General features: G+C 38.5%; 1 protein-coding gene across 1 annotated transcript; it reads right to left on the bottom strand.

The window, feature by feature from the left end:
• Positions 1 to 304: 304 nt before the first annotated feature.
• LOC118560037 (F-box/WD repeat-containing protein 4-like) lies at positions 305 to 7,036 on the bottom strand. The gene is made up of 3 exons (XM_036130675.1): positions 6,748 to 7,036; positions 1,835 to 1,930; positions 305 to 1,536 (listed from the first exon to the last, which is right to left on the bottom strand). Exons 1-3 carry the CDS (start codon positions 6,930 to 6,932, stop codon positions 1,347 to 1,349), a joined length of 471 nt encoding a protein of 156 aa, XP_035986568.1. The 5' UTR covers positions 6,933 to 7,036; the 3' UTR covers positions 305 to 1,346.
• Positions 7,037 to 27,684: the final 20,648 nt, after the last annotated feature.

A 27,684-nucleotide genomic window follows, 5' to 3' on the forward strand; every position in this document is an offset into this window, starting at 1 on the left:
CAGGACACGCTGGAGGGACTATGTCTCCCGGCTGGCCTGGGAACGCCTTGGGATTCCCCCGGAGGAGCTGGCCCAAGTGGCCGGGGAGAGGGACGTCTGGGCCTCCCTACTGAAGCTGCTACCCCCGCGACCCGATCCCGGATAAGCGGAAGGCGATGGATGGATGGGCAATTACTTAAAAGTATTGCCAGCTTTTCATTTTAATCAGTCAATAAATATACACTAGAAACGTAATATGCACGTACAACGCACATATTTACACTATGCAACGCCTTATATTCTAATTTCAGACGGGAAACGGGAAAACAACATCCTGTCTCAAAGTTCACTTCCGAAAGTATCCCAAAATAATAGCCGAGTCTCAGTTCGTCCACAAGAAGGTAGAAGTCACCTTGTTGTTGATGCTGTGGATTGATAGGATGCACTCATTTTTTTCTGAGCTCTCTGCCTTTTCTCTTGCAACAGTTCATCAACTAGAGGAAGGAAAGCCAAGGTGAGCCTGTCTATGACATTGGAAGATTGGATTGCTCAAATGAATCTCAATTGTCCAACCTCCCAGAAAAGGTTGGCAGCTTCCTGCCAAGCTGAACATACTGTACACTACGGGGTTGTCTCTCTTGGTTGGTCCATAGGTTCCTCCTGGTGTTGAGGGACTTTCCATGGTTCTCAGATCCCTCAGTTCAACTATCGCCAGCTTTTCAGTATCCTCTTTAGAAGACATGGTGGTAACTCACAGGATGAAGCTGTCCTTGCAATAACAAAAATAAAAAATAACTGCCACTCCCCCAATTAAAACTGCCAGAACGCCAAAAAATGCTGTGAAACAAGTTACTCAGGAGTTTAAGTATCTTGGTGTCTTGTTCCCAAATGATGGCCAGATGGAAACGGGAGATGGACAGACAGACAGACTGGGGCTTCATCTGGAGTGAAGCGGTCGTTTCTCGGGATCATCTATATAAAGAAAGCTGAGCCAAAAGGCAAAGCTCTCTATTACCAATCGGGAGAGTGAGCAGAAGAGTTTAGCTTGGGACAGGAATGTGTGGGTTAACCTCCTGAATCTGTTGCTGCTGCAACTTGGGTAAACTGGAGAGAGTGGATGAATGGATGATTTTTTTTGTGTGTTTTGTCCATGTTTTATGCATAGCCAAAGCCATCGTCTTGGCGTTTTACAGTCTAAAAAATGTTTGCCATAAGCACCAATACAGATTACATTACAGAAGAAAATGTCTGGGCTTAAGAAGTAGTTCAAGTTAAAACTGGTTACATTTTCACCAAATAATTACACAATGGCTAATCCAAGTGGTCTTTGTCAAATAAAGCCTTAAAGAGGCCATATGGTGTAAGAGCTACCTTCCGCCACTGATCAAGTGAGAGTCTGTGAGGACAAAGCGACAGACATCGCCCTTGTGGCCCGAAAAGATTTCCACTGGGTTTCGCTGGAGTCTCCTGGAGTCATGGTGCAGAGGGTATGCTCCAATTTTAGCAGCCTGAGACAAGTACAGCACATCTTCATCTAACTGTAGCCATGGCAACAGCCTAAAGACAAGGTGGAGAAAGATAAAAATACACAGATTTATGAAAAATACTTGTAGCTTACTTCTTTGACATAAACATTCACATCAAGCACTTGCAAAAGGGATGACTCTAAAGACTTTCTATAAGCAACAACAATTTCTCTCACATTCGGTACATTACAGAATACAATGAATGCAATGCTACAGTTATGTTTTATGTGTGTATTGCATGTATTGACTTATTTGAAGTTATTCAGGCTTTAGGTGGTGTGTAGAAAAAGATGGTCAGCGTTGCAGACTGAAAGAAAGTGTTCACATACTTTGTTTTCCATCTGAGAAGAATCCACCTTTTGCAAACTCCCTTGTACCAGTTCTGAGCTGTCCTCACTCTCTCCTTCAGCGGGATATTAGGATATCTGCACAGATAAAAATAGCTGACTATCAAACAATTCAATTCCATTTTATTTATATAGTGCCAATTCATGAAACATGTCATCTCAAGGCACTTTACAAAGTCAAATTCAATCATATTACAGATTGGTCAAAAATTTCCTATATAAGGGAACCAGTTGATTGCTTCAAAGTCCCAACAAGCAGCATTCACTCCTGGAGCTCATACTGAGCATGCATGAAGCGACAGCGGAAAGAAAAACTCCCCATTAACGAAAGGAAAAACCTCCAGCAGAACCAGGCTCAGTATGAACGGTCATCTGCCTCGACCGACTGGGGTTACAGAAGACAGAACAGAGACACAACAAGAGAAACAAAAAAGCACAGAAGCACACATTGATCCAGTAATCTGTTCTACATTAGATGGTAATAGCAGGTGATCTGTCTTCCCTGGATGATGTCACAGTTAACAGAACGTCTGACCAGGTGTACCTACTATGAAGAAAAAGAGAGAGAGCAAAAAGTTAAAAGCTGAAATGACGACAAGTAATGCAAAACTTGAGAACAGTAGAACTCAGTAGAGTGAGAGAAATAGATCCTGATGTCCTCCAGTAGCCTAAGCCTATAGCAGCAGAACTATAGAGGTAGCTCAGGGTAACATGAGCCACTCTAACTATAAGCTTTGTCAAATAGGAAAGTTTTAAGATTAGTCTTAAAAATAGACAGGGTGTCTGCCTCACGGACCAAAACTGGGAGTTGGTTCCACAGGAGAGGAGCCTGATAGCTAAAGGATCTGCCTCCCATTCTACTTTTAGAGACTCTAGGAACCACCAATAGACCTGCAGTCTGAGAGCGAAGTGCTCTGTTAGGAACATACGGGGTAATCAGAGCTCTGATATATGATGGAGCTTGATTATTAAGGGCTTTATACATTAGAAGAATAATTTTAAATTCTATTCTTGATTTAACAGGAAGCCAATGAAGGGATGCTAAAATTGGAAAAATATGATCCCTCTTGTTGATTTTCATCAGAACTTATGCTGCAGCATTTTAGATCAGCTGAAGACTTTGAACTGCATTTTGTGGACTTCCTGATAGTAAAGAAGTACAATAGTCCAGCCTTGAAGTAACAAATGCATGGACTAGTTTTTCAGCATCACCCCTGGACAGAATGTTTCTAATTTTGGCGATATTATTGAGGTGAAAAAAGGAAACTCTGGAAACCTGTTTAATATGGGATTTAAATGACATGTCTTGGTCAAAAATAACATCAGGAATTTTTACTTTATTACCAAAGGCCAAGTTAATGCCATCCAGATTAAGTGATTGACACATCGGTTAAAAAGGCTAAATGTTGTATGGCTAACTAGGACAATGATCCAAGTATGATGCTTTCAAATATTTGAACCTATTTTAGAAAAAACACCTGGAAACCTTCTTACAAACAGACCTTTAACGAGGTGTGATAACATTTAAGTAAAAAAATTGTTTAAAATATCAGTTGACCTATATTCTACAGATAGAAACTCTAAATCACATCTGTGTCCAAACTTGAAAAATAATTAAAATGTATTGCATTTATTACATTCTTGCAAAAAGCCTTACTGTTGTTGCCGAAGATCTCTAAGGCTTATTCCAGGCCTAGGGCAGAATTGGATTTTGTAAAATATACAATTCATTGCAGAAGTATTCACATCCATATAACTTTTACACATTTTGTCACACTAAAACCACAGACTTCATAGTGTTTTTTTCATAATGTACAATATTTTAAAAATAAACATCAAAAAAGTGTGGTGTGCATTCTGTATATAGCTCCTTTTAGCTCCCCTAAATAAAATTCATTGCTACCAGCATCAGAGTCTGACACCAGCTATTCTGTTTCTGGCCTCAGAGGTTCTTCAGAGGACATTAGAGAGCAACCTCTATAATGAAAACCGAGAAACCCCAGCAGACGGGTCAGGGAGAAAGTTCTGGTCTAGGCTAAAGCTGGGCCAGGTTTTACTACAACATCCCAAGCTTTGAACGTCTCCCAGAGCTCTGATTATTCCATCACCAGAGCCCGGAGAGAGGATGGACTTGCTGCTGACCTATCAAGACATTGAGATCCACCTAAACTGACAGACTAGACAAGGAGAGCATTAACCAGAGAAGATGCCAGGAAGCTCATGACAACTCTGGAGGAGCTGCAGAGATGCACAGCTCAGGTGGGGAAACCTGTCAACTGTTATTTTTGTACATAAATCTGGCCTTTAGGAAAGTCTTATGAAAAAAGCCACATGAAGTCACTACCAAAGTTTGGCTTAGATCAATGCATGTGTTAGAATGGCCTAGTCAAAGTCCAGACCTTAAACCGACTCCGGATCTGTGAAGAGATGTAAAACCTGATATTCACAAAGGTTCTCCATGCAGCCTGAGCAAAACAGGTTGAGACAGACTCCAAAGACCTTCAACCAAAGGTGTTTCTACAGAAATATTGACTAGATGATGCTGAAGTAAACTCTATTCATATTGCACCTTTCTAAGACAGCAGTCACAAGGTGCTTCACAGTATAACTACAGGTAAAGGAGCCTTTAAAAACGTGTTAAAACAACATAACATCTGTCATAGCAGCCCAGGGACCACTGAGGCTAAAATACTTGTTTAAAAAAGAATGACTTAAGTTTCTTTTTGGAAGTATCACTAGAGTCCAGTGATCACAGGTAGTATGGGAGTTTTTTGGGAATGTAGGGTCATACGTTTTAGTTTTACTGGTAAACATTTGTAAAATCATGCCTCCTTTTCCTTTCGCTCTGCAGTTATGCACAAATGTGTGAAGGTCTGTCAAATTAAATCCCCGTAAAAAAGGTTTGTGGTTGAAATGTGTCAAATGTATGAATTCTTTTGCAAGACACTGCACAGCTCACAAAAAAGAAAATCTAAAGACCAACTGGTATTAGAGCACATTATTGAAGATACATTTTCTTTCTATTTTTCCTAGCAGGATGTAATAAATATGATCTGCTCTTTACAGATTTTAAAAATATTAAAAATGTGATGTCTACAAAACAGATTCCACAAGAATGAAGCCAACATGAAGAAAATTTGTGAAAAAACACAAATTACCCCCTTGCTGATTAAGAGGTTAAGTAGCAGTGAGGCATTACGATATAATAAAATTAACAGTGAGCAGCGTTAGAGATCAAAGTTTGAAACAAAATCTCTGTCTTTAAATAATAAGAAGGGAGACAGCAACGGAGAAGCAATTGCGGCCGCCCAGGGTTATAATAATCTGAAGTCCTCCATCCACTCAGTGCTAAATATTCCATGTAAGCGCAGAGGGGTCAGAACTAAGTTGGCAGAAAGGTGCAGCACACATTTAGCCTAACAACGCTACTCCGCTCTGTTATACTCCTGTTGCTTTCCCAAAGACCCATGATGGCCAGGATGGTGAACCTCTCCTGTGGGGCAGGGACGAAAAAACCAACACCAGTACTGAAAAAAAAAAAAAAAAAAAAACGCACGCGAAATGCTCGCAAAGTGGGTGGAGCCGAGTAGAACCAGGCCAAATGGAGCAGGTGGGAAAGGACAGCCCACATGAAAGTATGTTTTCATTCTGATAACAGTGAGCTGCTTTGGGACCCAGGGAGAGAAAGCTCTCCTCAGATATCATCTGTTATGTGGTCATTTGCCAACAACAGATTCTTATTAAATGTTACATGGCTACAAATATTATTAAAAGTAGCAAAAAGTATAAAGTAACAATGTAATATGTCTGTTCCACTGCCACTTCATACACATGCACTTTTAGCATCTTTGCAGCAGACACACACGTGGCTGAAAGTGGCCATTTTAAGAGTCCCTTGGTCATTTTTTAGCCTTTGTAGTTTTGAATTTATTTTTTTTTACACCCAATTGTTAGGTGAAGGTAGGAAATGGTGATAAATGACAAATAGTGGACATAAATCTATTTATGTCCACTAGCAACATGTATCTGATTTGAAAACTGATAGAAAGTCATTTTAAAATAATGTATCTCCATAACCAATGACAATGTTTAAGTTGATGGGTTTGATATGGTTTGTTTACTGAGGAGAATCAGAATGAGAGGGCATGAAAGGCAGTGGCAAGGTATGAAACTGGGATATGGATCATTGAATTGACCCAAAGAGGTCTTTGTTTTGGTGGGATGTGGTTAAGGTGTTGAGTTGAAAGCTTGAGGCTGTGACCTGTTTTCTTTTTAACCTGTTCAGAAAAAAAATGTATTTCAGTTTTAGCTATTAAAATCAAAACAAAACTTTTCAGCTGTGAAATAAGAGAGGCATGTCACTTTTGAAAAGAAAAAAATAAACACAACAAGAACCCTCCCACAGGGAACCAGTTATGATCAGAGGTTCTAGCTTCACAGATGGATAGATTTCCACACAGGAAGGTGAATTAGTTAAAGACACATTGTACATGTGTAGGTCTCCTCAGGGGGATCAGAAGACATCATTTCACTATAGTTGTGACCCACATTTTGTGGTGCAAAACCAGATAAACAGGTGATCTGTGCTGTGGTTCTACCTCTGTTGCCTGCATTTATGTCTACAGACACGATAGCCCATATGTTAAATGGTCAATTTGTTCCAGGTTTTGATATCTGAACGATAAAGGGTGTCCTGTGCCTGCTGCCAAAACTCAGGGGAGGTAATTCCGCTTCAACACAACTTGCTTTGAATTTATTTCTGTACACTGCGGTTCTGCAACCGATCAAATCAAAGCTGCGTGTCCACGCAGAATCAGGATGAATGCTCAGCTGCGAAAGTAATCCTGACAACAGAGGGGAAATAAAAGCAGCTGTTTTCTCATGTGTTTCCTTACATGTCCGTCCCGTTCCGGGTGATCCCGCTGTTTAAACAGCCCTGTGCAATCTTCCTCCAGACAGCGTCCCTGTTTACAAAACCATGCATACTTTTACAAACTTGACAAAGTCGACTGAGAGATCTGTGATCCAAATGAGACAAGATGTGGTAGAGCACATCCTCCGGGAGCTGGGTGAGCAGCATGGCGGCAGGACGCGCTCTGCCTGCAGCAGGGCTCCGTGGTCAGCTGAGTATGTACCGGTGTTACACCGAGCACACAGGCGGCCATGTTCCACACAGCACAAGAAAACAGGAAGACATTCTGCGGCCGCGCAGTGACGTCATGACGCACGAGGCGCTGCCATAAGAGATATGCAAAGTGTGATACCTGTACAGCTAAAACAAGTCTTAAGTTTATTGAAAGGGAAAGTAAATGGAATTTTAAAGGAACTGAAAAAAGTAGATGTAGAAATGTGCTGATGGAAAGATGTAATTCAGTTTAGGGTGTTAGTTTGTGGAATGATCTTGACAGTGAGGTGAAGCACTCAAATTCTTTTTTTATTTTTAAAAGAAATTTGAAAGTTATTTTTGATGAAGCGTTATATTAGTGATTAAGATGATGTTTTGTTATGCGTCTTGTTGTTTTGAGTGGATTTTGTCCGTGTGTTACCAATAGACCTCTAAGTTTGTTATTTCTATTTTTGTTTTGTTTTTTGTGAATAGGGGCAAACATTATAAGTAAATACTTCTTTTTGCTCCTTGGTTGTTTGGTCGTGCGTTTTTTAAATGAATTAAATAAAAAAAAAAATTAAAGTTATTTATTGAGATTTATTTGCAATTAGATTGTCCAAAAATATGATTATGTTACTTGCACAAGGATCAATTTCATATTTTTAAAATTGAAAGCATAAATGTATAACGGGCGGTAACATAAATATCCAACTATAAATTGTCCTTTGCATGGTAAACAGTATATTTGCAAGTCCTTTGAAATACTTAAATTTAGATTTTTATATTCAAAAGAATTCTGAGTGTTTTAGAAAGAAGCCCGAGCTGAGCTTGCTACGACCTGAGACTGACGCAAAGGACCCCTGCTGCCTCCTCACAGACCCCTTTCGAGCTATCCGCATGCTCGCTGTGCTGAAAGATCAGCTTCAACCTGCTTCATCTGCTCCCAACTGGATGCCCAAAGTGAACCGAACTGACACAGAGGGACAGACAGGTTTGGTGGCGTTAGGCGGGGAAAGTCAAATGGTTTATTTAAGATGATTTAAGCTGTTTTGTTTGAAGCTTTGACCGAGGACATTTTCCGGAGCTTATAGGCTACCCTCCCCTATAATTCTGGAAACCAAGCTTTGCTGATGTGTTTGAGTGTTATTTGGGGGTATAACACACTTTATTTCCATAAGAGTTTTATACACTGATGGGATATATGTTTGTTTTGTCTGGTCCGCTCATTACGACCAGATAGCACTTAAAAGTCTTTTTAAATTAGCACCGAATGTCCACTAGAATAGCACTAATTAGCCTCTCTTAATAATACACGGCTACCACTGAGTAAAGGTTACTACAGTTCGTTATAAATAAAAAGCTTGTTTTCGTTTCACTCCGACATCATTTGATAGTGCTACGAGCATTATTACATCAGGGAAGATGAATGTCGACTTAATGGTGTTTTGTATAACTTTAGGGTTAACCCATCAAGTGACTGATTGCTACAGCACCCCCTAGCCTCCTGAAGGAATAATTAATGAAATCATGGGTCCTACAGATATTGATTTTACTGAGCAAATCATTCTTTGAAATGTTATTTCATCAAAAAATGTTTTGTTTAACTCAGGGTTTGCATTGTGAATGGGTGAAACACATATCAAATGTTGTCCTAAATTAGTTAAGCTAATTCAATCTCATTCCATGTTCTTTAAGATGAACTTTAGTTCTCTAACTTGGATCTGCAGTGAAACAGGATTCACTGAATCACTCTGATGATGTTTTTCAACTATTTTGTTTGTTCTTTTGTTTCTTTTGTGTGTACATTGTTCCTTAGCTTCTTTTTATCTTAATTTTGCTTAGTAGTTTTAGTTAAGCTTCCCTAGCCTAGTAGAGAGGTTTTGTTGATTGAAATATATATAGTGATGGTAAATGGACTGAACTTATACAGCGACTTTCCAGTCATGCTGACCACTCAAAGCACGTATATAGAGTTAATACAGATAAATAGCATTCTATAGTGGTGTTCTCTGTATGTTCATTTATTTCTGTTCATAAATTTTTGAACTTGAAAAGAAGTTGTCACTCCTTTATTCTATATGTGTGCAGAGTTTGCTGTTAAAAGAATGCCAGTGCTCAAATCACCTTTTCAACTATCATCCTAATATCAGCTGTTTGGGCTGATATTCACCAGACAATACCGAACAGACTGAGAGTTATTTATTAAACATTAAATAACTTAAAACAGTGCATACTACCTAAAAGCAGCCGCTATCAATAAACCTTTGAGATGGCAGAGAACAAAGTTTTCCTATGGACAAACATTGAGGATTAACTGTTGCTTAAGGTCCACTTTGAATTATATTAATGCCCAGCTGTGGTTATATTCAGAAGAGTCAGCAGCCAAAACAATACTCTGCTATCCGTTTTTTCTTCTTCTTTGGTAAGATGCTGTTTTTATTTTTCTAATATGTAAATTTCAGTGTGAAGGTGCCCTGCCATGATTCCTGGATCCCCAAGACTGCTGACTGCGGATTTGTTAACTAGGGGAAGAGGCCGACTGTCTAGCGTTCTACTTATCCAACCAGCCACACCTTTGTCAGCACATCGGGCAACCTTGTCAATACCTAAAAGTTGTGCTTTATTAAGGAGTTTGTTGAGGTAAGCTTCCTTTGTAGTTTGGATCAGTTTCGTCCTGTTTCTCTTAAGTAGGTAGGTGAGTGATTTGCGTTTTATTTACTGTTGTTAGTTAGGTCAGTCTGAGGCTCACTCTGAATTCAATTTAACTAATTTTTTTTGTTCTTGTAAAACTTTAAAACCAACTAACATTGAAAATATGGCCGTTGACGTGAAGTAGAGGGTTTTATGATCAGGAAAGAAAGAAAGAAAAAGAAAGAAAGAAAGAAAGAAAGAAAGAAAGAAAGAAAGAAAGAAAGAAAGAAAGAAAGAAAGAAAGAAAGAAAGAAAGAAAGAAATTAGCAGCAGCCAGGGCTGATGTTAGTCCGTCTTTAGTACACTTCTGTCGGCCAAGTAGTGTGCATAGTACCGCTGGTTCTGATTTATTTGTTTTGTGTTTATCTGACTGACGCGTGTTGCTTTATTAACTCAATACTTGCTGGAATAAATTGTAAATGTCTCCCTAGGACGACAGCAGCATCTAAAATTAATAAATAAATAAAATCTACAAATGTTTTTCTTATCTAAGTGAGTTTCTTCTGATTCAGGACATGAATAATTGAGAGGAGAAAGAGGGAAAGAAAATAATAGTAATAATAGTATATGAAAAAACAGACATTTATTTTATACAAATGTTTAATCTTTGGAACAGAATGAAGGTGTAATATATTCAACAAATTATTAACAGTCACTAACATGGTTTTAAACAAAGAAATAACTCCTATTAAGATCTCATAGAAGATCTCTCAAATAGACATTGCCTATAAACTTACAATTAAAAATAGTTGGAATGGAAATTAATTTACTGATTATTTTATGTATTTTTACAGGTAGTGAAAAAAATGAAATGAAGCAGCATGTGTACATGACTCCAACTGATCTACGTTAGGTCAGATGTAGTCATGTTCACTTAAACATGCAGCCAGCTGGAGCAGCTCCCTGTCTTCAGCTGCCGGATGGCTGTCCTCCTCTGGGTCAACCGTCTCGTCCTCCACGTCAAGCTGGTCCCCTGCCTCTATACAAATATTGTGGAGGATGCAGCAGGCGGTGATTACTTTTGGGGCAAACGTCGGGCGGACCTCCAGCACTTAAGAAGATGAAACGCCACCATGTCTTCAGATCACCAAAGGCACGCTCAACGATGTTTATCAGCCTTGGCGTGGTACCTGTTGTAGCATTTCTCCGCTTGACCTGTACCAAATATAAAATTAACTTGTAATTTAGGTAATATGCTGATATGTCTTAATCTTCTATCCAATTAATATAATCTATCAATTGTGTGTCATTGTTGGCTCTATTTAAGGACAAGAAGGTAAGAGATCTTACTGGCAAGCTGTTTCCCTATAGGATGCACAGCAGGCCAGCCAGTAGAAGGTCACCAGCACCTCTATCTCCTGTGGTCATCCATGGACCTTCTGGATGGGCAGCAGCTGAAGGAGGACGATGGTGGACCTGTTTAGCTAGAAGGCTGGTTTCAGGTCCCCTTCATTAAAAAATATTTGTAAGATTGGCACAAAGGTGTTTATCCTCACATATTTTGTTTCTGTTTCTTCCTGTAAATAAAAAATGCCAAATGTTACCATAATTGTTTTTTGTCACTTTTTCTATGCATAAAACTATACCTGCTTAACATGCAGATTATTATAGTTCTCAAGAAAGAAAAGATCAAATGTATAGTAAATGTAACAAATGGCTTCCCTTATCTGGTATTTTTACCATTTCACTGAAAAAAAATGGGCTGAACTAACTGCACATAATTTATAGATTAATCATTGTAAAGGTGGACAGACATAAAAAAAATAATTCCCCTTAATGATCATTGCTGTGAAGGTCAGGAGGTGCAATAAAGTAGCTTAACCCTACTGTTACTAATGTTAAAATTGGGTCTTCATTTTAATTATTTATTGAAAAATAGTCACAATTTCAACCTGATCACGTTTTTAATGCCATCCTCAATGTTTTTTTAAAGATAAAAGTAGGAAATAGGCTGTCAATCTTAAAATGCCTACCAGTTAGCAATAGATGGGTGAGCAAAGCCTGCCTTCTGAGCCTCCTCTGCCGCATCAATCTTCTCCTTGCTCATATTTGCCTCCTCCTCAACTGCATCACCTCCTCTTCAGCCTGCTGGTAAAGCTGACCAACAACCGAAGCAACAGCAACATTGCTCGTATTGCTCATTTTGCTTCTACAAAGTGCTGATTTTTAAAGAAGATTCAATCGCCTCTACAACTACAACAATTACAACTCCCAACAAAGAAATTCCTGCTATTGCTGGTTTTATACCCACAATTCTGTAATCTCTTTTTGGATATTTTTTATACTTTTTAGAAATTAATTTACAAAAAAAACGTTTTCAATAAGATATGATGGTGTAGTGTATAAACAGTTTTGAACGTTAAAGAAATGCTCAAGCGCTGTGGGTGTGATGATGTCATGAGTATACTTCTGTTCCAATACACACTATGTGCTGCTTTCTCGCGTTCTCGTCAAGTCCGATCTTCCTGTCTTCTTACCGAGAACAGACTTGACGAGAACGCGAATACGGACTCGCGTTCTCATGAATTGAGAAACGGCCAACATCAGTGATGTTTGGAAAAGCCTGAAAAAAATGTTAACAGGTCAAGCACCACCCCTTAGCCAGGTGAATAAGCTGAATTGGCCAATTCTGAGGTTTGACTAACAACTGCAGGGAACTGTGCTGGTACTGTATCTGTTAACCCTCTACACTGCAGACTTCACCATCAGTTCACCATGCTGCCCCTTCAGAAGTTATCTGATGACTCTGCCATAGCAGGTCTCATCCCAAATTAGGACGACACAGAGGACAGAAGTAGACTGATGCCAGCAGAACCATCTCTGGTTAAATGCAGGAAAAACAAAAGAGCTGGTGGTGGACTTTCACAGGTACAGACCTACATCATTGATACCAGTTAACATTGAGGGAACAGATGTTGAGAGAGTGGACACAGTAGCAACCATTGAAGGTAGGTAATGTCAGGGATCTGGGTGGTGCAGGGACTGGGGGGGGGGGGGGGGTTAAGCTCATAAACTCAAGTTTAAGATGAGCTGGCTGCCGGGCAAATGAGTGTCAACTTCTGTGGTACCTCCAACCCTCTGTGTAACCCAGTGTTTATTTTTACCACCTTTTTTCCCCTCAGTCCTTACTTAAACTGGTGCTCTCTGTGTTCCTGTCATATTTTGGAGGTGTCTGGTTATAGTTTTGATGTAGATTCTTGTTTTTCTTGTCATTTATATTATGTAGGTCCTGCCATATTCAGTAATTAGATTTTGCCATTGGGGTTTCACTTCTTCATGTTTTAGATTTGTTAATGTGTTTCATTGTTACTTCATTTCTTTGCTTTTTGCCCTCTAGTTAATTCTTGTATTTCTTTTTGCTTGGAGCATTGTGTTGGTGTCCTCAGTCAGATTATGTCCTTGTATTTCTTTTCAGCTCCATTCTTGTTTATATCAGTCTGTCACCCTCTACCAAAGCCCCAGCCACGTTATCTCATTCAATCCACCTGTGCTGTGCTTATTATCTAGCATCTGTGTCACCTGGGACTCTGTCTTTATATACCTATCACCCACAGTCAAGCACCAGTCTGGAAAATTTTTTGCCCACAACTTTTTGTTTCATTGTTTTATTTTTCAAATAAACCTTTAAAGCACAACTCTGTGTCCAGCTTTAATATCGGGTTCTGTGATCTACCGTTCATTACAGTTCTCCCAAGTTTTTACCTGGAGAACCACCCAAATGAAACTTCAGTTGATAATTTTGTAGCAATAACCTTGCAGACAGCTTTCTGCATGACCAGCAACCAAGCAGCTTTCACCTCCTGAAACAGCCAAGCTTCTCCCTGTCCACGCTCAACACCGCACCAAAGCCTCCCTTTGGAACACTGCTACAAGACCCCGTTCATTCCTCCCTGCCTTCTATCCTCTAGCTCGGACTATTAAGATCAGATCACAAAATCACGTCACACAAAACTCTTGTATTGTTCATCTTTCCACCTTTCCTTTGCAGCTAACCACCAGCACAGGACCCAGACCTTATGATCCACGTTTAAATAAATCTGTTAAACTTTAATCACTGTCTACTAAGAGTTTCTCCAAAGTGGGTCAGAGGTTTACCTCAAAATATGACATGATCAGAAAGTTTAGTTTCATACAGTTAGATAATATAATTTATTTGAATGATCTGATGTTTCTCTTGTAATCTTTTAGAACCAGGTCTGTACTGTTGCAGCTGGTTAACAAGAAATTATTTATATTTTGTACAAAATAACTTTTTCCCGGTCATTGTTTTCTCTTTTTTTTTTCTTCTTTTTTTTTTCCATTTCAGTTCCATAGTTATTCCGAGAAATAAAAATAACTTTTTAAAATAATTAAGATTTCACAAAATTATTAATTATTTCTCTGTGATTGAAAGATATATTAGGTCAAATGACTTGTTTAAGACTCAAAATCAAAGGTTTAGGACTTTGACTTGAGCCAGCTTTTGAATATGTTTACTTTGGACTCAATGTGGGTGGAAAGACATTTTTGAAGGTGTGTGTGTCCCGCTACATTCAGACTAAAACTGGGATAGCCTTTCAGAAAAAAGTACCAACAGTTAAACAGGGTGGAGGTAGTTTAATTGTCAGGAACTGCTTTGCTACTTCAGGACCTGGATGACTTGCTGTAATTAATGGAGCCATAAATTCTTCTCTCTAGCAGAAAATTCTAATGGGGAATGTCTGACGATTAGATTGTGACCTTAAGCTGAAACCCACTTGGGTTATACAGCAGGAGACTGATCCAGTACACCAGCTGGTCCATATCTGAATGCATCAAAAATACCAAATAGAGGGTTTTGGATTGGCCTAGTCAAAATCGTACTTTATTCTGACTAAAATGCCTTTTGCATGAGCTTCAACAAGGCTGTCCATGCAGGAAAAAAACATAAATGTGTTAAAATAATTCTGCAAAACTGGTTGGGCCAAAATTTCTCTACAGTGATGTAGAGGACTTGTGGAACAGACTGATTGTCAGTGTGACAAAAGTAAAAACAGAAAAAATCTGTCTGGGTGGAAATACTTTTTCTTAGCTCTATGTAACAGAATTGACTTTTGAAGAAAACAAACTGTATGATGTTGTGGTGGGTGCTTTTATAACCACAAACCTCACTGAATTTCATTCTCACATGTATTTTATTTGATGAAATGGAGTTAGAATAATTTTAGATTCACTTTAATGTATGGCATTTGTTTTGAACAGTGTTAAAAGCAAAGCGTTATTAATTTGTTTTTGATTTTTGTTCTTAATTGTAACTTAATTCAGTGATGTGTTAATCTGGTAAATTGTCATTGTATTAGTTTAGTCAGCAAACACACAGAACATCTAACAAAATATCCTCCCTAACACACAGTGTTTCCTCTGTAGGTCAAATAGTGATTTTCACAGACACTGGGCCACACAGCCCTGAGACCTGTTTATCCACTAAAACTGCCAAGGTTGTGTCACGGTCAAATGACTACCAAAAGTTGATTGACCTTATGACATTCTGTTAGGCGCTTAATCGTTTAGCATCAGTAGCAGCAATTTGTGCTCATTCACATCATAAGGGTCCTCAAGCCTTCGGTTACAAGTGGCATCACTGCAGCTCTTTGATCAGCTGAGCATGACTTCACATGGGTAGAATATGCAGATTGTTTTGCTTTGATTCTTTCATTCATTCTTGCTTCAAATAAAAGATGTCTCCGCTGGTTCAAAGCTGTGCATGTTCCAAACACTGGGCCGTCGTAGAAAATCATTTATGGTTGGCTTTCCAGTTGAACTGTCATGAGTAAAAGAAATGAAGAGGTTGGGAGGAGGGATACGAAGAGTCAGGGGAGCTGGGGTGGAGGGGGTGTTGAACCGGGGGCTGAGGGGATGTGCTGCTGTGTGTGTGTGTGTGTGTGTGTGTGTGTGTGTGTGTGTGTGTGTGTGTGTTGGGGGGTGTCCTTTTGATCTTTTTAGGGCAGCAAAGAAGGAGGGGGCCTCTGCCTGAACTGGCAAACACATTTAGCTGGTAATTGTTCAGATCAGACTGACAGTCAGTCTTGGAAATGCATGGACAAACAAAGGTTTACAACTCCAATTGGAAAAGTCAACAGGTCCCACATAAGGCCTGTACATAAACAATGAAACTGTGGCAGAAAAGCTTGACTTTGATCAGCTGTTTGCATTTCAATTATCCAGCCTGCTTCGACTGCTGGCTTTTGTTAACACTACTGAATTGTTTCTTAGATTTAATGAGCTCTCTGTCATTTCTGATTGCTGATCCATCCATACGTTTTGGTCTGTATTTAGTCTAAGTGACCACTCTCAGAGACACATTTCTTGATAAAATAATGTAAACTCCTGTCATATGTATGTACGAAATATTATTTAGACATTCAAATGTAGACTTTTATAGTATGTATTTTCTTCTGGTTTTGCATTTACAATATTTTTCTTTCACAGAGTTGAATTTGAAAATGTAAAATCATCCATCCTTATTTCATAAAGTTGTGGGATTAGCTCAGTAGGTTTTTCAAAGAGGTCATATTAATCTTCCAATATTTGAAAAACATGTCAAGGCCTTTTCTGTGCAAGGGCTCAACATGGGGAGCTCCTTATCTGGAGAATTAAGATAAACCCTAATCAGAATCATTACAGGTGAAAACTAAAATGTTCTACAGGAGGACAGGTTTTGCAGTCAAGATGACTGCCAACATCTCCTAATCAGTTTGATTTGCATTTTGTTTTCAGTGTTTTGTATTGTGGGTCAAAATAACTTTTATTTTTACTGTTATTTCCAGTATTTAACCTGGGTTTTATGTAATCATATATAGACTATAACCGTTGCATAATTGTTTTCTTTTTACAAACTTTGCTTCTCTGTTAAGCAAAAAAATGTATTGCCAACAAGTAAAGTAATATTTAATGGTTATATATGATTATTAGTCTACAGTTAAGATACAATTTATGAATTTCCCATGGTTGAAAATATAATTACTGCCTTTGGTAATTTTTAATAGTAATAGTAATAGTAATAGTAAAATTGGGGAGTGTTGGCTGAGAAAATCTAATTACACCCTTTGGTAATTTTCAGCTACTGAAGCTGCTACCCCCGCGACCCGACCCCGGATAAGCGGAAGACAACGGACGGACGGACGGACGGACGGACGGACGGACGGACGGTAATTTTTGTAGGAATGAAACAAGGATTTTAAATCTTACTTTTTTTCATTCATATTTGTTAGAACTCAGTTTATTGATTACCTCACATAGTTATTTATGCTTATTTGTGGACATCATTCTGTTTATCAACTTGGGACTGGAGTGCTGGGGGTTAGGTCTTTTGTTATATTTGCAACACTAACTTAAAATATAGTAAGAATAATATGAAGAATATGTTTGATTTAAAACACTTCTTTCAGGGCACAGAAGGTCACCTTAAATACATTCTAAATTAAAATAAAAGCAATACAAATTTAAAATAGAAAACATACATTGAAAATTAGAGAGTAAAAAAACAGAACCATGACGACCAATCCGAGTGAAAATGCTTGCATGAACACATGAGTTTTCAGAAATTTGTTTTGAAAACCAATAAAAACACATTGAACGGACAAATTACCAGAAATATTAAAATCAAAGAATCCATCTTTTTGGAGAGTCTTTTTGGACAAAGAAAAAAAGGTTACCTGGGGAAATCCTCATGTTCCTGAGTGTTTCACAGTGAACACAAGTTGCTGAAAGCTGGAAGTGCTTTTTGATGAGGGCAGCTTCGGTGTCAGCTTGGGGCATTCAGGGCTGGTTTAGCGAGCCAGGGTCGCGTTCTCTGGTCACCGCTGCTATTCTACAGCCTCCACAGGGGAGGTCGAGGTGGGGGTTAAATTGCTCCGTACGCAAATGAAGAAGGTAGCTCTGTTTGTTTATCTGGGGTTAAGTACGACGGTTGGGGATCAATAAAATGGATGAAAGCTGCTTTACACCCACTTTTCTTCACCAGAATTGCTCCACATTTGCATGGCAGCATTGGCAACACAGAAGGTGTGATTTTTCCCACAACTCAGATCTTCTCTGAGGCTGACACTGGCTTCACTTACACTACAGGCAGCTGCAGGTGCTGTGACGCTTATGGCAACCCTATTTAGTACCACCCTGTTTTACTCTAATCAAGCTGTCTGAAAATCTGGTTTCAAAACATATACCTTTAAACTCTGGATTCAGCTGAGCACCACCTTCTATCACAGACTGTTATCCTTTATTGGCTGCAGTCATTATATTCCTAAAGTGCTGACATGGATTTGGTCTCAGAGTATTCTATAGGAAGTCCTCAGGAACAAAACCCCTAGTTAATCCAATGTGGAAGGATTTAAGTGGATTAATGTCAAGTATTGTCAAAACTATTTGATTTAGTGCTTTAAGTTAGAAGGTCTGTGATAGCTGACAGGTTATATTCACTATGCCATAGTTTTAGCATTTGTTATTTCTTGCATGGCATAAAACGTCCAATTTTGTTAAAAGAAATTTAAAATGAGCATTTATCATTACAAAAATGTTCTGTTTGTATAACTTGGGTCTAACTTTGCTGATTTAGAAAACATTTATGATGTTTTTAAAAATTATTTATTTAACCTTTATTTCGTACAGGTGTTTTAATTTAGATTCAAGATCTCATTTTCAAAAGACAATTTGATTAAAAATATAATCACTTCAAAAGTTTTTTTTTCAATCTTTTTTTAAGCTCGACTGAGTTTCCTTAGATAGAAAACGTCTTGACCAGTCTGTCTGAATGATTTGATTTAACTGACTTTTAAAAGTGCCTTGAGATGAGATGTGTTGTGAACTGGCACTATGTTAATAAAAATAATTGAATTGAAGATTTTGATCTTATGGATCTGCAAAAAAAACCAAAAAAAAAAACAGTCTAAGTTAGTCAAATAAAATTAGAACATTTTATATAAAAAAGTATAAATAAAAACAGAAAACTGTGCATATGTATCCAAACCCTTTGCTATGAAGACTCTAAGAAGATCTGGTGCTACCAGTTACCTGCAAATGTCACATAGTTCGAGAAAGGAACTCCATCTATGATCTAAATGTCACATGATCTGTCAGAATAAACACATGTTTCCTGAAAGGCTCTAGAGGCTGCAACACCACCAAGCAAAGGCATCAAACCTTTTGTATGGTTCAATGTGAACCTACAAAACATGAAGTTTTACGGACAAAGTAAAACAAAAGTTCACTGTCACGGATGTCATCCGTGAGGTTAGGATTACAGTGTGTGGGGAAATCCGTGTCTTGCTATCGTCTCCACTTCCTTGGCGAACACCTTTTCATTTCTTGATGTTCAATAGAGCTGCCGCTGACTATTGCAGTGATCTTTGCACCAAGGATTACACTTGCCGGATCTCTGCTCCATAGTAGAGTTTTGAAAATGGCAATTCGTTTTTTTTACTCTTTTTCTTACTCCGGCTGACAATTGTCCATGCCCAATCAGTGAACAGCCATCTGTTGACATCACATGTAGTCCCGACTCAGCTCTGATAGTGCTTAAACAGGGACAGTGTGGAGATGACCTAAAGAGAGTCGATAGAGAAGTGGGAATTTAAATGTGTTGGAAAGGCCTACTCAACATCCAGACGTCAATCCAATAGAGAAGCTGTGGTTAGACCTGAAGATCAAGTCTAAGTTTCTTACCTATTGCTCCTTTAATTATTGAATAGAAGAAACATTACTGAAAATACTGTTTTTCTCATTAAGCGAGAAAGCATGGTGTGTCTCTCCCAATCCAAAGCGTAGTTATTTTATCTCTCTGAGTGGCAATGTGAGAAAGTTTCCTTAGTTTTGCTGGATTGTAAGAAATTATATGTGTTATTACTGAAGTTACAATATGGTTCAGTCCAATCTGAGTTTGTGTGATGGGGCTACTAATTCTAAATTGATCAGTTAATGCATCTTATCCATGTAAGAAAATATTTATTTGATTTAGGGGTATTTTTCTCTATTTTGTATTTTTTCAGTTTCAAACTTTTTTGCATTAAATCTTGCTCAAACACATGCCTGTTCTTTGAAGGAAGTGATGCAAGAGGACACAGTCATTCTAGACCAAATTTACCAGGGGGTTAGGATGGGGCCAATGGTATTTAATGGGTGCACTGAAAAAAAGAATGAAACCAAGAAAAACTGGGCAAAATGTAATCATTTGATATATTAAGTGAGCTACAGAGCCAAATAGACATTTGTGTCTCTGCAACTGCAGGTTGCAGACTCCTGAATACTGTGATCCTGCCTCAGTGAAGCTAAGTGAAACACATTATTTTTAAAGTTAAGATAAATATTTAATTGAATGGCATGTGGTAACTGATAATGCCTTATGCATAAATAAAAGTGTTTGTATTTTAACAAAATCCTTAATTTTTAAAAGTCCAGACATGAAAAACAGTTCAGTGGTGTGTTCTCTAGGGGCAGCTCTATTTATAATCCCTGTAGGTCTTTTTTTGTAATACAATCACTGGCATTAGGTTGTTGGTATATGAATTACCCCGTACTTCTAAACAATGAAGAAAATATGGCAAAATCAGAGAACAATACAAAATTCTCATTGACTCATAATTCAACACATACTTAGCTATACTTAGAACTACAACTACTACTACTACACATTTTCTTTTGAATGTATGCAATATAAAATATCCATCTTAATTTCTCATCTATTATTACGCCCAAAAATCTAAATTCTGGAAATCTTTCAATATTAATTCCATAGTAAAATAATAAAACTTTTTCACCATATATTTTTTATTTGTAAATGGCATAAATTTAGTTTTAATTCAATTCAGTGACAGTTTATCATTCTTAAACCGATTTTGAATTAGGACCATTTCTTGTTCAGTACTATTTAATGTTTTTAAATCCTTTCCTGAAAAAAATTTATGTCATCTGCATAAAGAACAAAGCGTCATTTTTTATAAAATAAATAATTTAGGTCCTAAAACGGAGCCTTGCAGAACTCCACACAATGTTTTCCTACATTCAGACACATACCCTGCAAACTCTACATATTGTTCTATATTATGTAAATAACTGATTACCCATTTCAAAACTATGCATCTGATTCCATAAGCCTGTAACTTAAATATTAAGATGCTATGATCAATGGTATCAAAGGCCTTCTTAAGATCAATAAAAACTCCTACAGTATAATTTTTATTTTCTATTTGTGTAGTGATGTCCTCAGTCATTCTTATCAATGCTGATGCTGTAGAATGTTTGCTTAGAAACTCAAACTGATTGTCATTTAATTTGAAGTTAAAGTCAAGATGTGGATCTGGCATCTGAGGCTTTTCCTATATTTTCAAAAGGGTTTCATGGTGTGCTGCAGTGTTCATTTTGGAAAACTTTAGGTTGTCATGATTTGTCTTTGTGAACCCTGGTCGAGCGGCCATGGAAGCGGGACCCAGAACGGCAGTCCAAATAAACAAAACAAGGTCTCATCTGTGGAAGCTTCTTCTTCTTTTAGTATTTTTTTGTGGCCAGCCGTGTAACCAATCATACCACAAACACCCAAAAAACAAACAACAAATGACAAACAGCTTAAATTCAGATTCACCTAAATTGGGAGAAACCATTAGTAGGGATATATTAAATGCAAGATAGAAAATACAACACTATTTACATTAGACAAAGAACAAAAAACACAATCACCCCTCTTAATCTTCCTCTTAGTTTGAGCCATACTGCAATGCAATTAGCAATTAAAACGGTTGAAAGATGGTCACATGAATGGGGGTTTCATTTGTCTGTTGAGAAGACACAAGTAATATGTTTTTCAAGGAAAAGGGTTAATCCAACAGTAGATCTTACATTATATGGGCATAAATTGAAACAGGTAAATATCGTAAGGTACCTCGGCGTATGGTTTGATGAAAAACTTTCATTTAAGATACATATACAGAAGATTATTGATAAATGTAAAAAAGGTATTAATATTTTGAAATGTTTGTCAGGGAATGACTGGGGGGCAACTAGCACATCTTTGAAAAGAATATATGATGTTTTAATTTGATCTGTGTTGGACTATAGATGTATAGTTTATAAGTCAGCTGAAAATTCTTTGTTATTGGATTTAGATAGAATCCAAGCTAAAGCGCTTAGAATATGTTGTGGTGCTTTTGGAACATCTCCAATTCCTGCTCTTCAGGTGATTACTGGAGAAATGCCACTGGACTTAAGGAGGATGAAACTGTCAATAAATTACTGGTTAAATTTACAAGGACATGAGGAAAATCACCCTACTAAACAGATATTCAGAGAATGTTGGGAATATGGCCATCACATAAGGAGTTTTGGATGGGAAGGAAATATTTATGCAGAGTATTCTAGGATAAGTAATATAGCATACTGTAAAACTGTAATTACATCTAAAATTGCTCCATGGTTATTTGAAATGCCAACAGTAAATTTAGAAACCAAAAAATTAGAACAGTCTTGTGGAGGTTTGTATCAAATTATTCAGCAGTATTTAGTTATGAGGTATAAAAATATGACACAAATATATACAGATGCATCAAAAGAGGAAAATGGTAAAACAGGAGTAGCAGTATATATTCTGAAAGAAAATATTTCTATAAAAAGAAGAACAACAGATAATTCACAGTTTTTTCAGCAGAGATGTTGGCAATTATTTTGGCATTACAATAGGTGCTGGAGGTGAAGCCTAGAAATGTAGTTATCTGTTCAGATTAATTGTCTTGCCTGACTAGTTTTAAAAGTGGAAAATCTGAAAGCCGTAAAGATCTTTTAGATGAAGTCAGTTATTTAATATAAGGTATAAAGCAACAAAAAATAAGTATTCAATTCAGCACATAAAGGAATTTTAGGTAATGAAAAAGTAGATATATTAGCTAAAGAAGCAGTTAAGGCAAGATAAATTGAATATGATGTCCCGCTAAGTAGAACAGAAATAAAAGTAACTATTAAAGATAAAATAAATAATATATGGCAGAAGAGATGGAATTCAGAAGAAAAAGGAAGACATTTATATAAAATACAGAAAGATATTATCATAAGATATAATAGTATATTGAATAGAAGGGAGGAAATTTGGATAAACAGGTTGAGGATAGGGCATACTAGTTTAAATACTGGTTTAAAATAATAGGGAAAAATCCGACAGGTAATTGTTCTTATTGTGGAGAAATAGAAGGAGTAGAACATGTTTTGATTTATTGTAGAAAATATATAAAAGAGAGGAAAGAACTGGAAAGGGTATTGGGGAGTTCAGTAAAGATGGCTGATTTATTAGGGAAGCATCAATCAAATAAAATAATTAAAGCACTTATTAAATATTTAAAAGATACAGAATTAGCTGGGAGGATTTAGTGTGTATATGTGTGTGAGTGTGTGAGTGTGTAAGTATAGATATAATTTAGTTTCATTAAGATATAAATATATATAGGAAAATATATTTCTACATCTCCGTCCAGTTGATGGCGGTAATGCACACAGTATGTAAACTGCCAGAAAACACAATAGAAGAAGAAGAAGACGAAGAGCCATACTGCAGTCTGCACACCTGTGTGTGATACACCAGGACGAGGTCCCTCCACTGCAGGTGAAACCACGCCCAGAAAAACAAACAGGTTCAATCCAAACAAAACAACCCAAAGAGGAAAAACAGTTGGCATGCTGTTTAACTGTTTACCACTGCTTCATTTCTAAAAACAATATTCAACTTAACATGTAACGTTGGCTCATCGTTACATCTCCTCCCCCATCACCCAAGATTACAGTACCTCAATGTTCATGTACAAAAGCACAGCTCCAAGACCAATTGCTTATGCATCTTTTTAAAGAATAAATAGATGATTAAAATTGGAAGTGTGAAGAAAAGACTCACTTGTGACGACCATCTAAAGGTCCTTAAAGGCTCTGTCACAGTCATCAGTCCACTTCACCTCTGCTGGTGCTGAATTCCTTGTGAGATCAGTGAGGACTGCTGATCTGTCCGCAAAGTGTGGGATGAATTTGCTATACCAGCCCACCAGACCTAAAAATGATCGGACCCCCTTTTTAGTTGTTGGGGCAGGATACGAATGGATCGCATCCACCTTTGCAACCCGTGGTTTTACTACACCTTGGCCAACAACATGCCCCAAATACTTCACTTGGTTTCGTGCCAGTGAGCACTTGCCTGGACTGATTGTCAGTCCATCTTTTTTTATTAAGTGAAGAACCTGTTTAAGATGGGAAACATGGTCCTCTCAGGTCTGGCTGAAGATTACCATATCATCTAAATATGCAGTGGCAAATTGTGGGACCCCCCTCAATACCTGGTCCTTCAATCTCTGAAATGTTGCCGGCACCCCTGCAGACCAAAAGGCATCACCTTGAACTGATACAAGCCGAAGGGTGTTGTAAAAGCTGTTAATTATTTGGTTTCTGGTGCCAGGGCTAATTGCCAATATCCTTTGCTCAAGTCAAGGGTGGTGATGAACATAGAATTGCCAACCTTCTCTAGTAACTCATCAATTCGAGGCATTGGATATGACTGACATTTTGAGACAGAGTTGAGATATCTAAAATCGATACAGAATCTAGGTGAGACATATTTGTTGGAACCAGAACAATGGGGCTACACCACTCACTTGTAGATGGTTCAATTATGTCCACCTGGGACATCACTTCCAACTCTTGTTTGAGCTTAGGCAGGAGACGCTCAGGGATTCAATAGGACTTTCGACGAGGAGCAGCATTATCTTTCAGATAAACTTTATGCTGAACCAAAGTGGTGAAACCTGGGGTTTCTGTAAAGAGATCTTGGTCAAGTAATGACTGGATCTGTCTCTGCTGATCTGGCTGAAGATGCGACAAATCCACTGAAGACAATTTTGTGGCCTTTCTTGAGAACTCCTGTTCCCTCTCCTCCTGTACGAATACAGAGACGTGGCTGGGGTGGATCCTGCCGTGGTGATTGGACCTGCTCTGATGAAGGGCAGTGAAACTCTTTTAATAGGTTGACATGAAAACACAGATGAGTCTTCTGGTCAGGTGTACTGTATATGGTTCATAAGTAACCTTGCTCACACATTTAGTGATCCGATAAGGACCGTGCAATTTGGCCAACAGCTTACTGTCACTTGTGGGCAAAAGTAATAATACCTGCTGTCCAACCTGAAAAGTTCTTGTCATACCAGATCTTCTGATGGACTTGTGAGGACCTCATGGTCTCCTGTGCTAGTGCTGTCATCTGCTCTAGTCTGTCACTCATCTTTAGAACATAGGCAACCACATTGTCCCGGTGTGATGTACGCGTCTCCCAGTGATCTCTCAGGATATCCAGTGGTCCCCGGACCTGACGCCCAAAAAGCAGTTCAAATGGAGAGAATCCTGTAGATGCCTGTGGTACCTCTCGGTATGCGAACAGAATATATGGCAGCCACTGGTCCCACTCAGAGCCTGTTTGAGGGACAAACTTCCACAGCACTGATTGAATCGCTCAACAAGTCCGTCCATCTGGGGATGATATGGGGTGGACCTAATACCCTTAACCCCCAATAACCCATAAACCTGCTGGAGCAGCTTTGATAGAAAATTTGTACCACAGCCAGTCAGGATTTCTCTGGGGACCCCTACTCTCGAAAATAGCTGGATCAGACAGGTTGCTACTTGTCTAGCAGTAATAGATCTAAGACGGACATGTATACTGGGTGTGACCTAATTCATCACACAGATAACAGCGAGCGTCTGGCCTGGGTTTGGAAAAGGATGGCTTCTGTGTTCTAGTGCTACTAGGCCTAAAAAAAGATTCTTTGAAACTACTATGTGACTTCTTTTCAATTTGTCCACCCCGATCACCCCATAGGACTTACTGCGACCTGTGAAGTGGCTGTCACGGTGAAAGGTGGTTCTCTGGCTCCCACTCCTGGCTGACAGGAACACCTCTGCAAGACGAGCAGCATCCTCAGCAGACTTGGGGTCCCTCTCACGGATCCATACTTCCATCTCTGGTTTCATCATCCTCAGAAGTCTCTGGTTTTACCCATTTGTTGAAGAGGTCTTTTAATCTCACATACAGTTCACGCGGGGTTTCACCAGGGTTGATGTCCAGTGCACGAAACCGTCTCCTGTATGTATCACATCTGATTTCATACTTTGCCAGAATCATTTCTTTAACTTTGTCATAATTGGCTGAATCATCAAAGTCCATCATACCATATGGACTTCTTGCTTTGCCAGTCAGTAAGGGAATAAGTTGAACGGCCCATTCTTCTTTTGGCCAACCACAGACTGTGGCTATTCTTTCAAATGTCATCAGATAATGTTCAATGTCATCATCAGCTGATAGAGGAAGTATCTTGGGCTGTTTTGGTAGCTGCGGGGCCCTTGGTGTGGGTGGGTCAGTTGGTTGATGACTTGCAATCACTGGGTCACCATCTCCATCAAGATCAGCATCAATTTCCTCTTTATCTTCATCAGCATGTACAGTTTTATTTTCCAAGTCTTCCTTAAGTTCTCTCACCTGAACTTGAATCTGTTGGAACTGAAACTGCAGGTTCTTCCACCTTTGTTCTTGCCGTGATGACTCTTTTTCCACCTGCTGGTCTCTGGAGGCTTGGTTGCGAACAAGGGATTTTACAAGGGTGGTTAATTCTTCCAGTTTATCAGGATTACTGGCCGCAGCTGCTTCCTGCTGGTCAGCTGAGAGAGCTGGCTCACCCCCATCAGGTTCCTCCTGGTGCTCAACCTTTTTTCCACCACGTGCCATCTTCTTCTGGACTCTCAGCCGTAACTCCTGACACAACTTGTCACACACTTGTCAACCTGGTCGAGCGGCCATGGAAGCGGGACCCAGAATGGCAGTCCAAAAAAAAATCAAAACAATGTCTCATCTGTGGAAGCTTCTTCTTCTTTTATTTTTTTTTTGTGGCCAGCAGTGTAACCAACCATATCACGAACACCCAAAAAACAAACAACAAATGACAAACAGCTTAAATTCAGATTCACCTAAACTGGGAGAAGCCAAACAAAAAGTAATGTGAGGAAAACCCCATGAGAAAAGCCGAGTTCACCTATGAATCATAGTGCAGCAAACATAGAGTTTGTCTTACAACATTCATTTTGGTTTCCCACTATGGCGTGTCCCCATGTTGAGATACATCACTCATGTTTTAGAGAACCGGGGTAAATTCCCTTCGCAGTCTCCACTCTTTTCACTAACAGCTTTTGTTTTCATGTGTTGTCTCTGTTAAAATTAGCCCACAAACTATCGCCATTATTGTTTTTCGTCATCCATGTTTTTTTTTACTCTGAATTTACGTCTAATCTTGAGAGGCTTCGCAAGCTTTCCCATCTGACATCTGAATGATCCTGAGTGAAATCTGTTCGTGAGTCACGTGTTGTGCTTGCCATTTGACCCGGACACCACACACGGTACGAGCAAACCTGTTTTATCTACGATTTTTTTTTTATCATTATGTGTAGTGTCTCTCAGGCTTTGAAAATCATCCGACTATTTTAAAATATTTCCATGTGAACCAGGCTGCATGCTGTAAAGAGAAACTACCAGCTGTAAAAGGTAGAGTGTGCAATTTTTCTGGAAGTTTCCCCAAATTTAGAATAACATACATGTGAAGGCCATCTTACCTGCTCTTCCGTTCCTCAGGGACAGTGCTCTCAACTCTCCAGCAATGACTGTGTGACACGCCTTTCCCTGTCCGCACACACGTCTCTGTTACACATGGCATTCCTCACACATGTAAATACCAATGCCCATATGGGTTTAAAGTTTATTTCAAAGTGAGATTGCTTATTTCCACACAATCTTTGTTTTACTGTTATCTATTGAGCCTGCTGTTATTAAGTGAACATTCTGTAAACAATACATTTTGTCACTGGGAGGACTTAGCACTGTTCTAACAAATTACATAAGATAATTAACAAACCTTTACTACTGTAAGTATGGTGTTATGTTTTTTTTTTTTTTTTTTTTAGAAAAATGGATTTGGAAAAGTGTTTCAATTTGTTATTTTTGTTGTTGGAATTATCTGGTTTT

Source organism: Fundulus heteroclitus, unplaced genomic scaffold (genome assembly GCF_011125445.2).
Source record: "Fundulus heteroclitus isolate FHET01 unplaced genomic scaffold, MU-UCD_Fhet_4.1 scaffold_37, whole genome shotgun sequence".
NCBI classification, from domain to species: Eukaryota; Metazoa; Chordata; class Actinopteri; order Cyprinodontiformes; family Fundulidae; genus Fundulus; species Fundulus heteroclitus.

What these genes read in the sequence shown, in the direction of transcription:
- LOC118560037 (XM_036130675.1), bottom strand. Translation starts at nt 6,932, where the DNA reads ATGCTGCTCACCCAGCTCCCGGAGGATGTGCTCTACCACATCTTGTCT. An exon ending in ACCCGGAACGGGACGGACAT is followed by an intron (nt 1,931 to 6,747) that starts GTAAGGAAACAC and finishes TTATCTGTGCAG; the next exon opens with ATATCCTAATATCCCGCTGA. An exon ending in CTTCTCAGATGGAAAACAAA is followed by an intron (nt 1,537 to 1,834) that starts GTATGTGAACAC and finishes CCTTGTCTTTAG; the next exon opens with GCTGTTGCCATGGCTACAGT.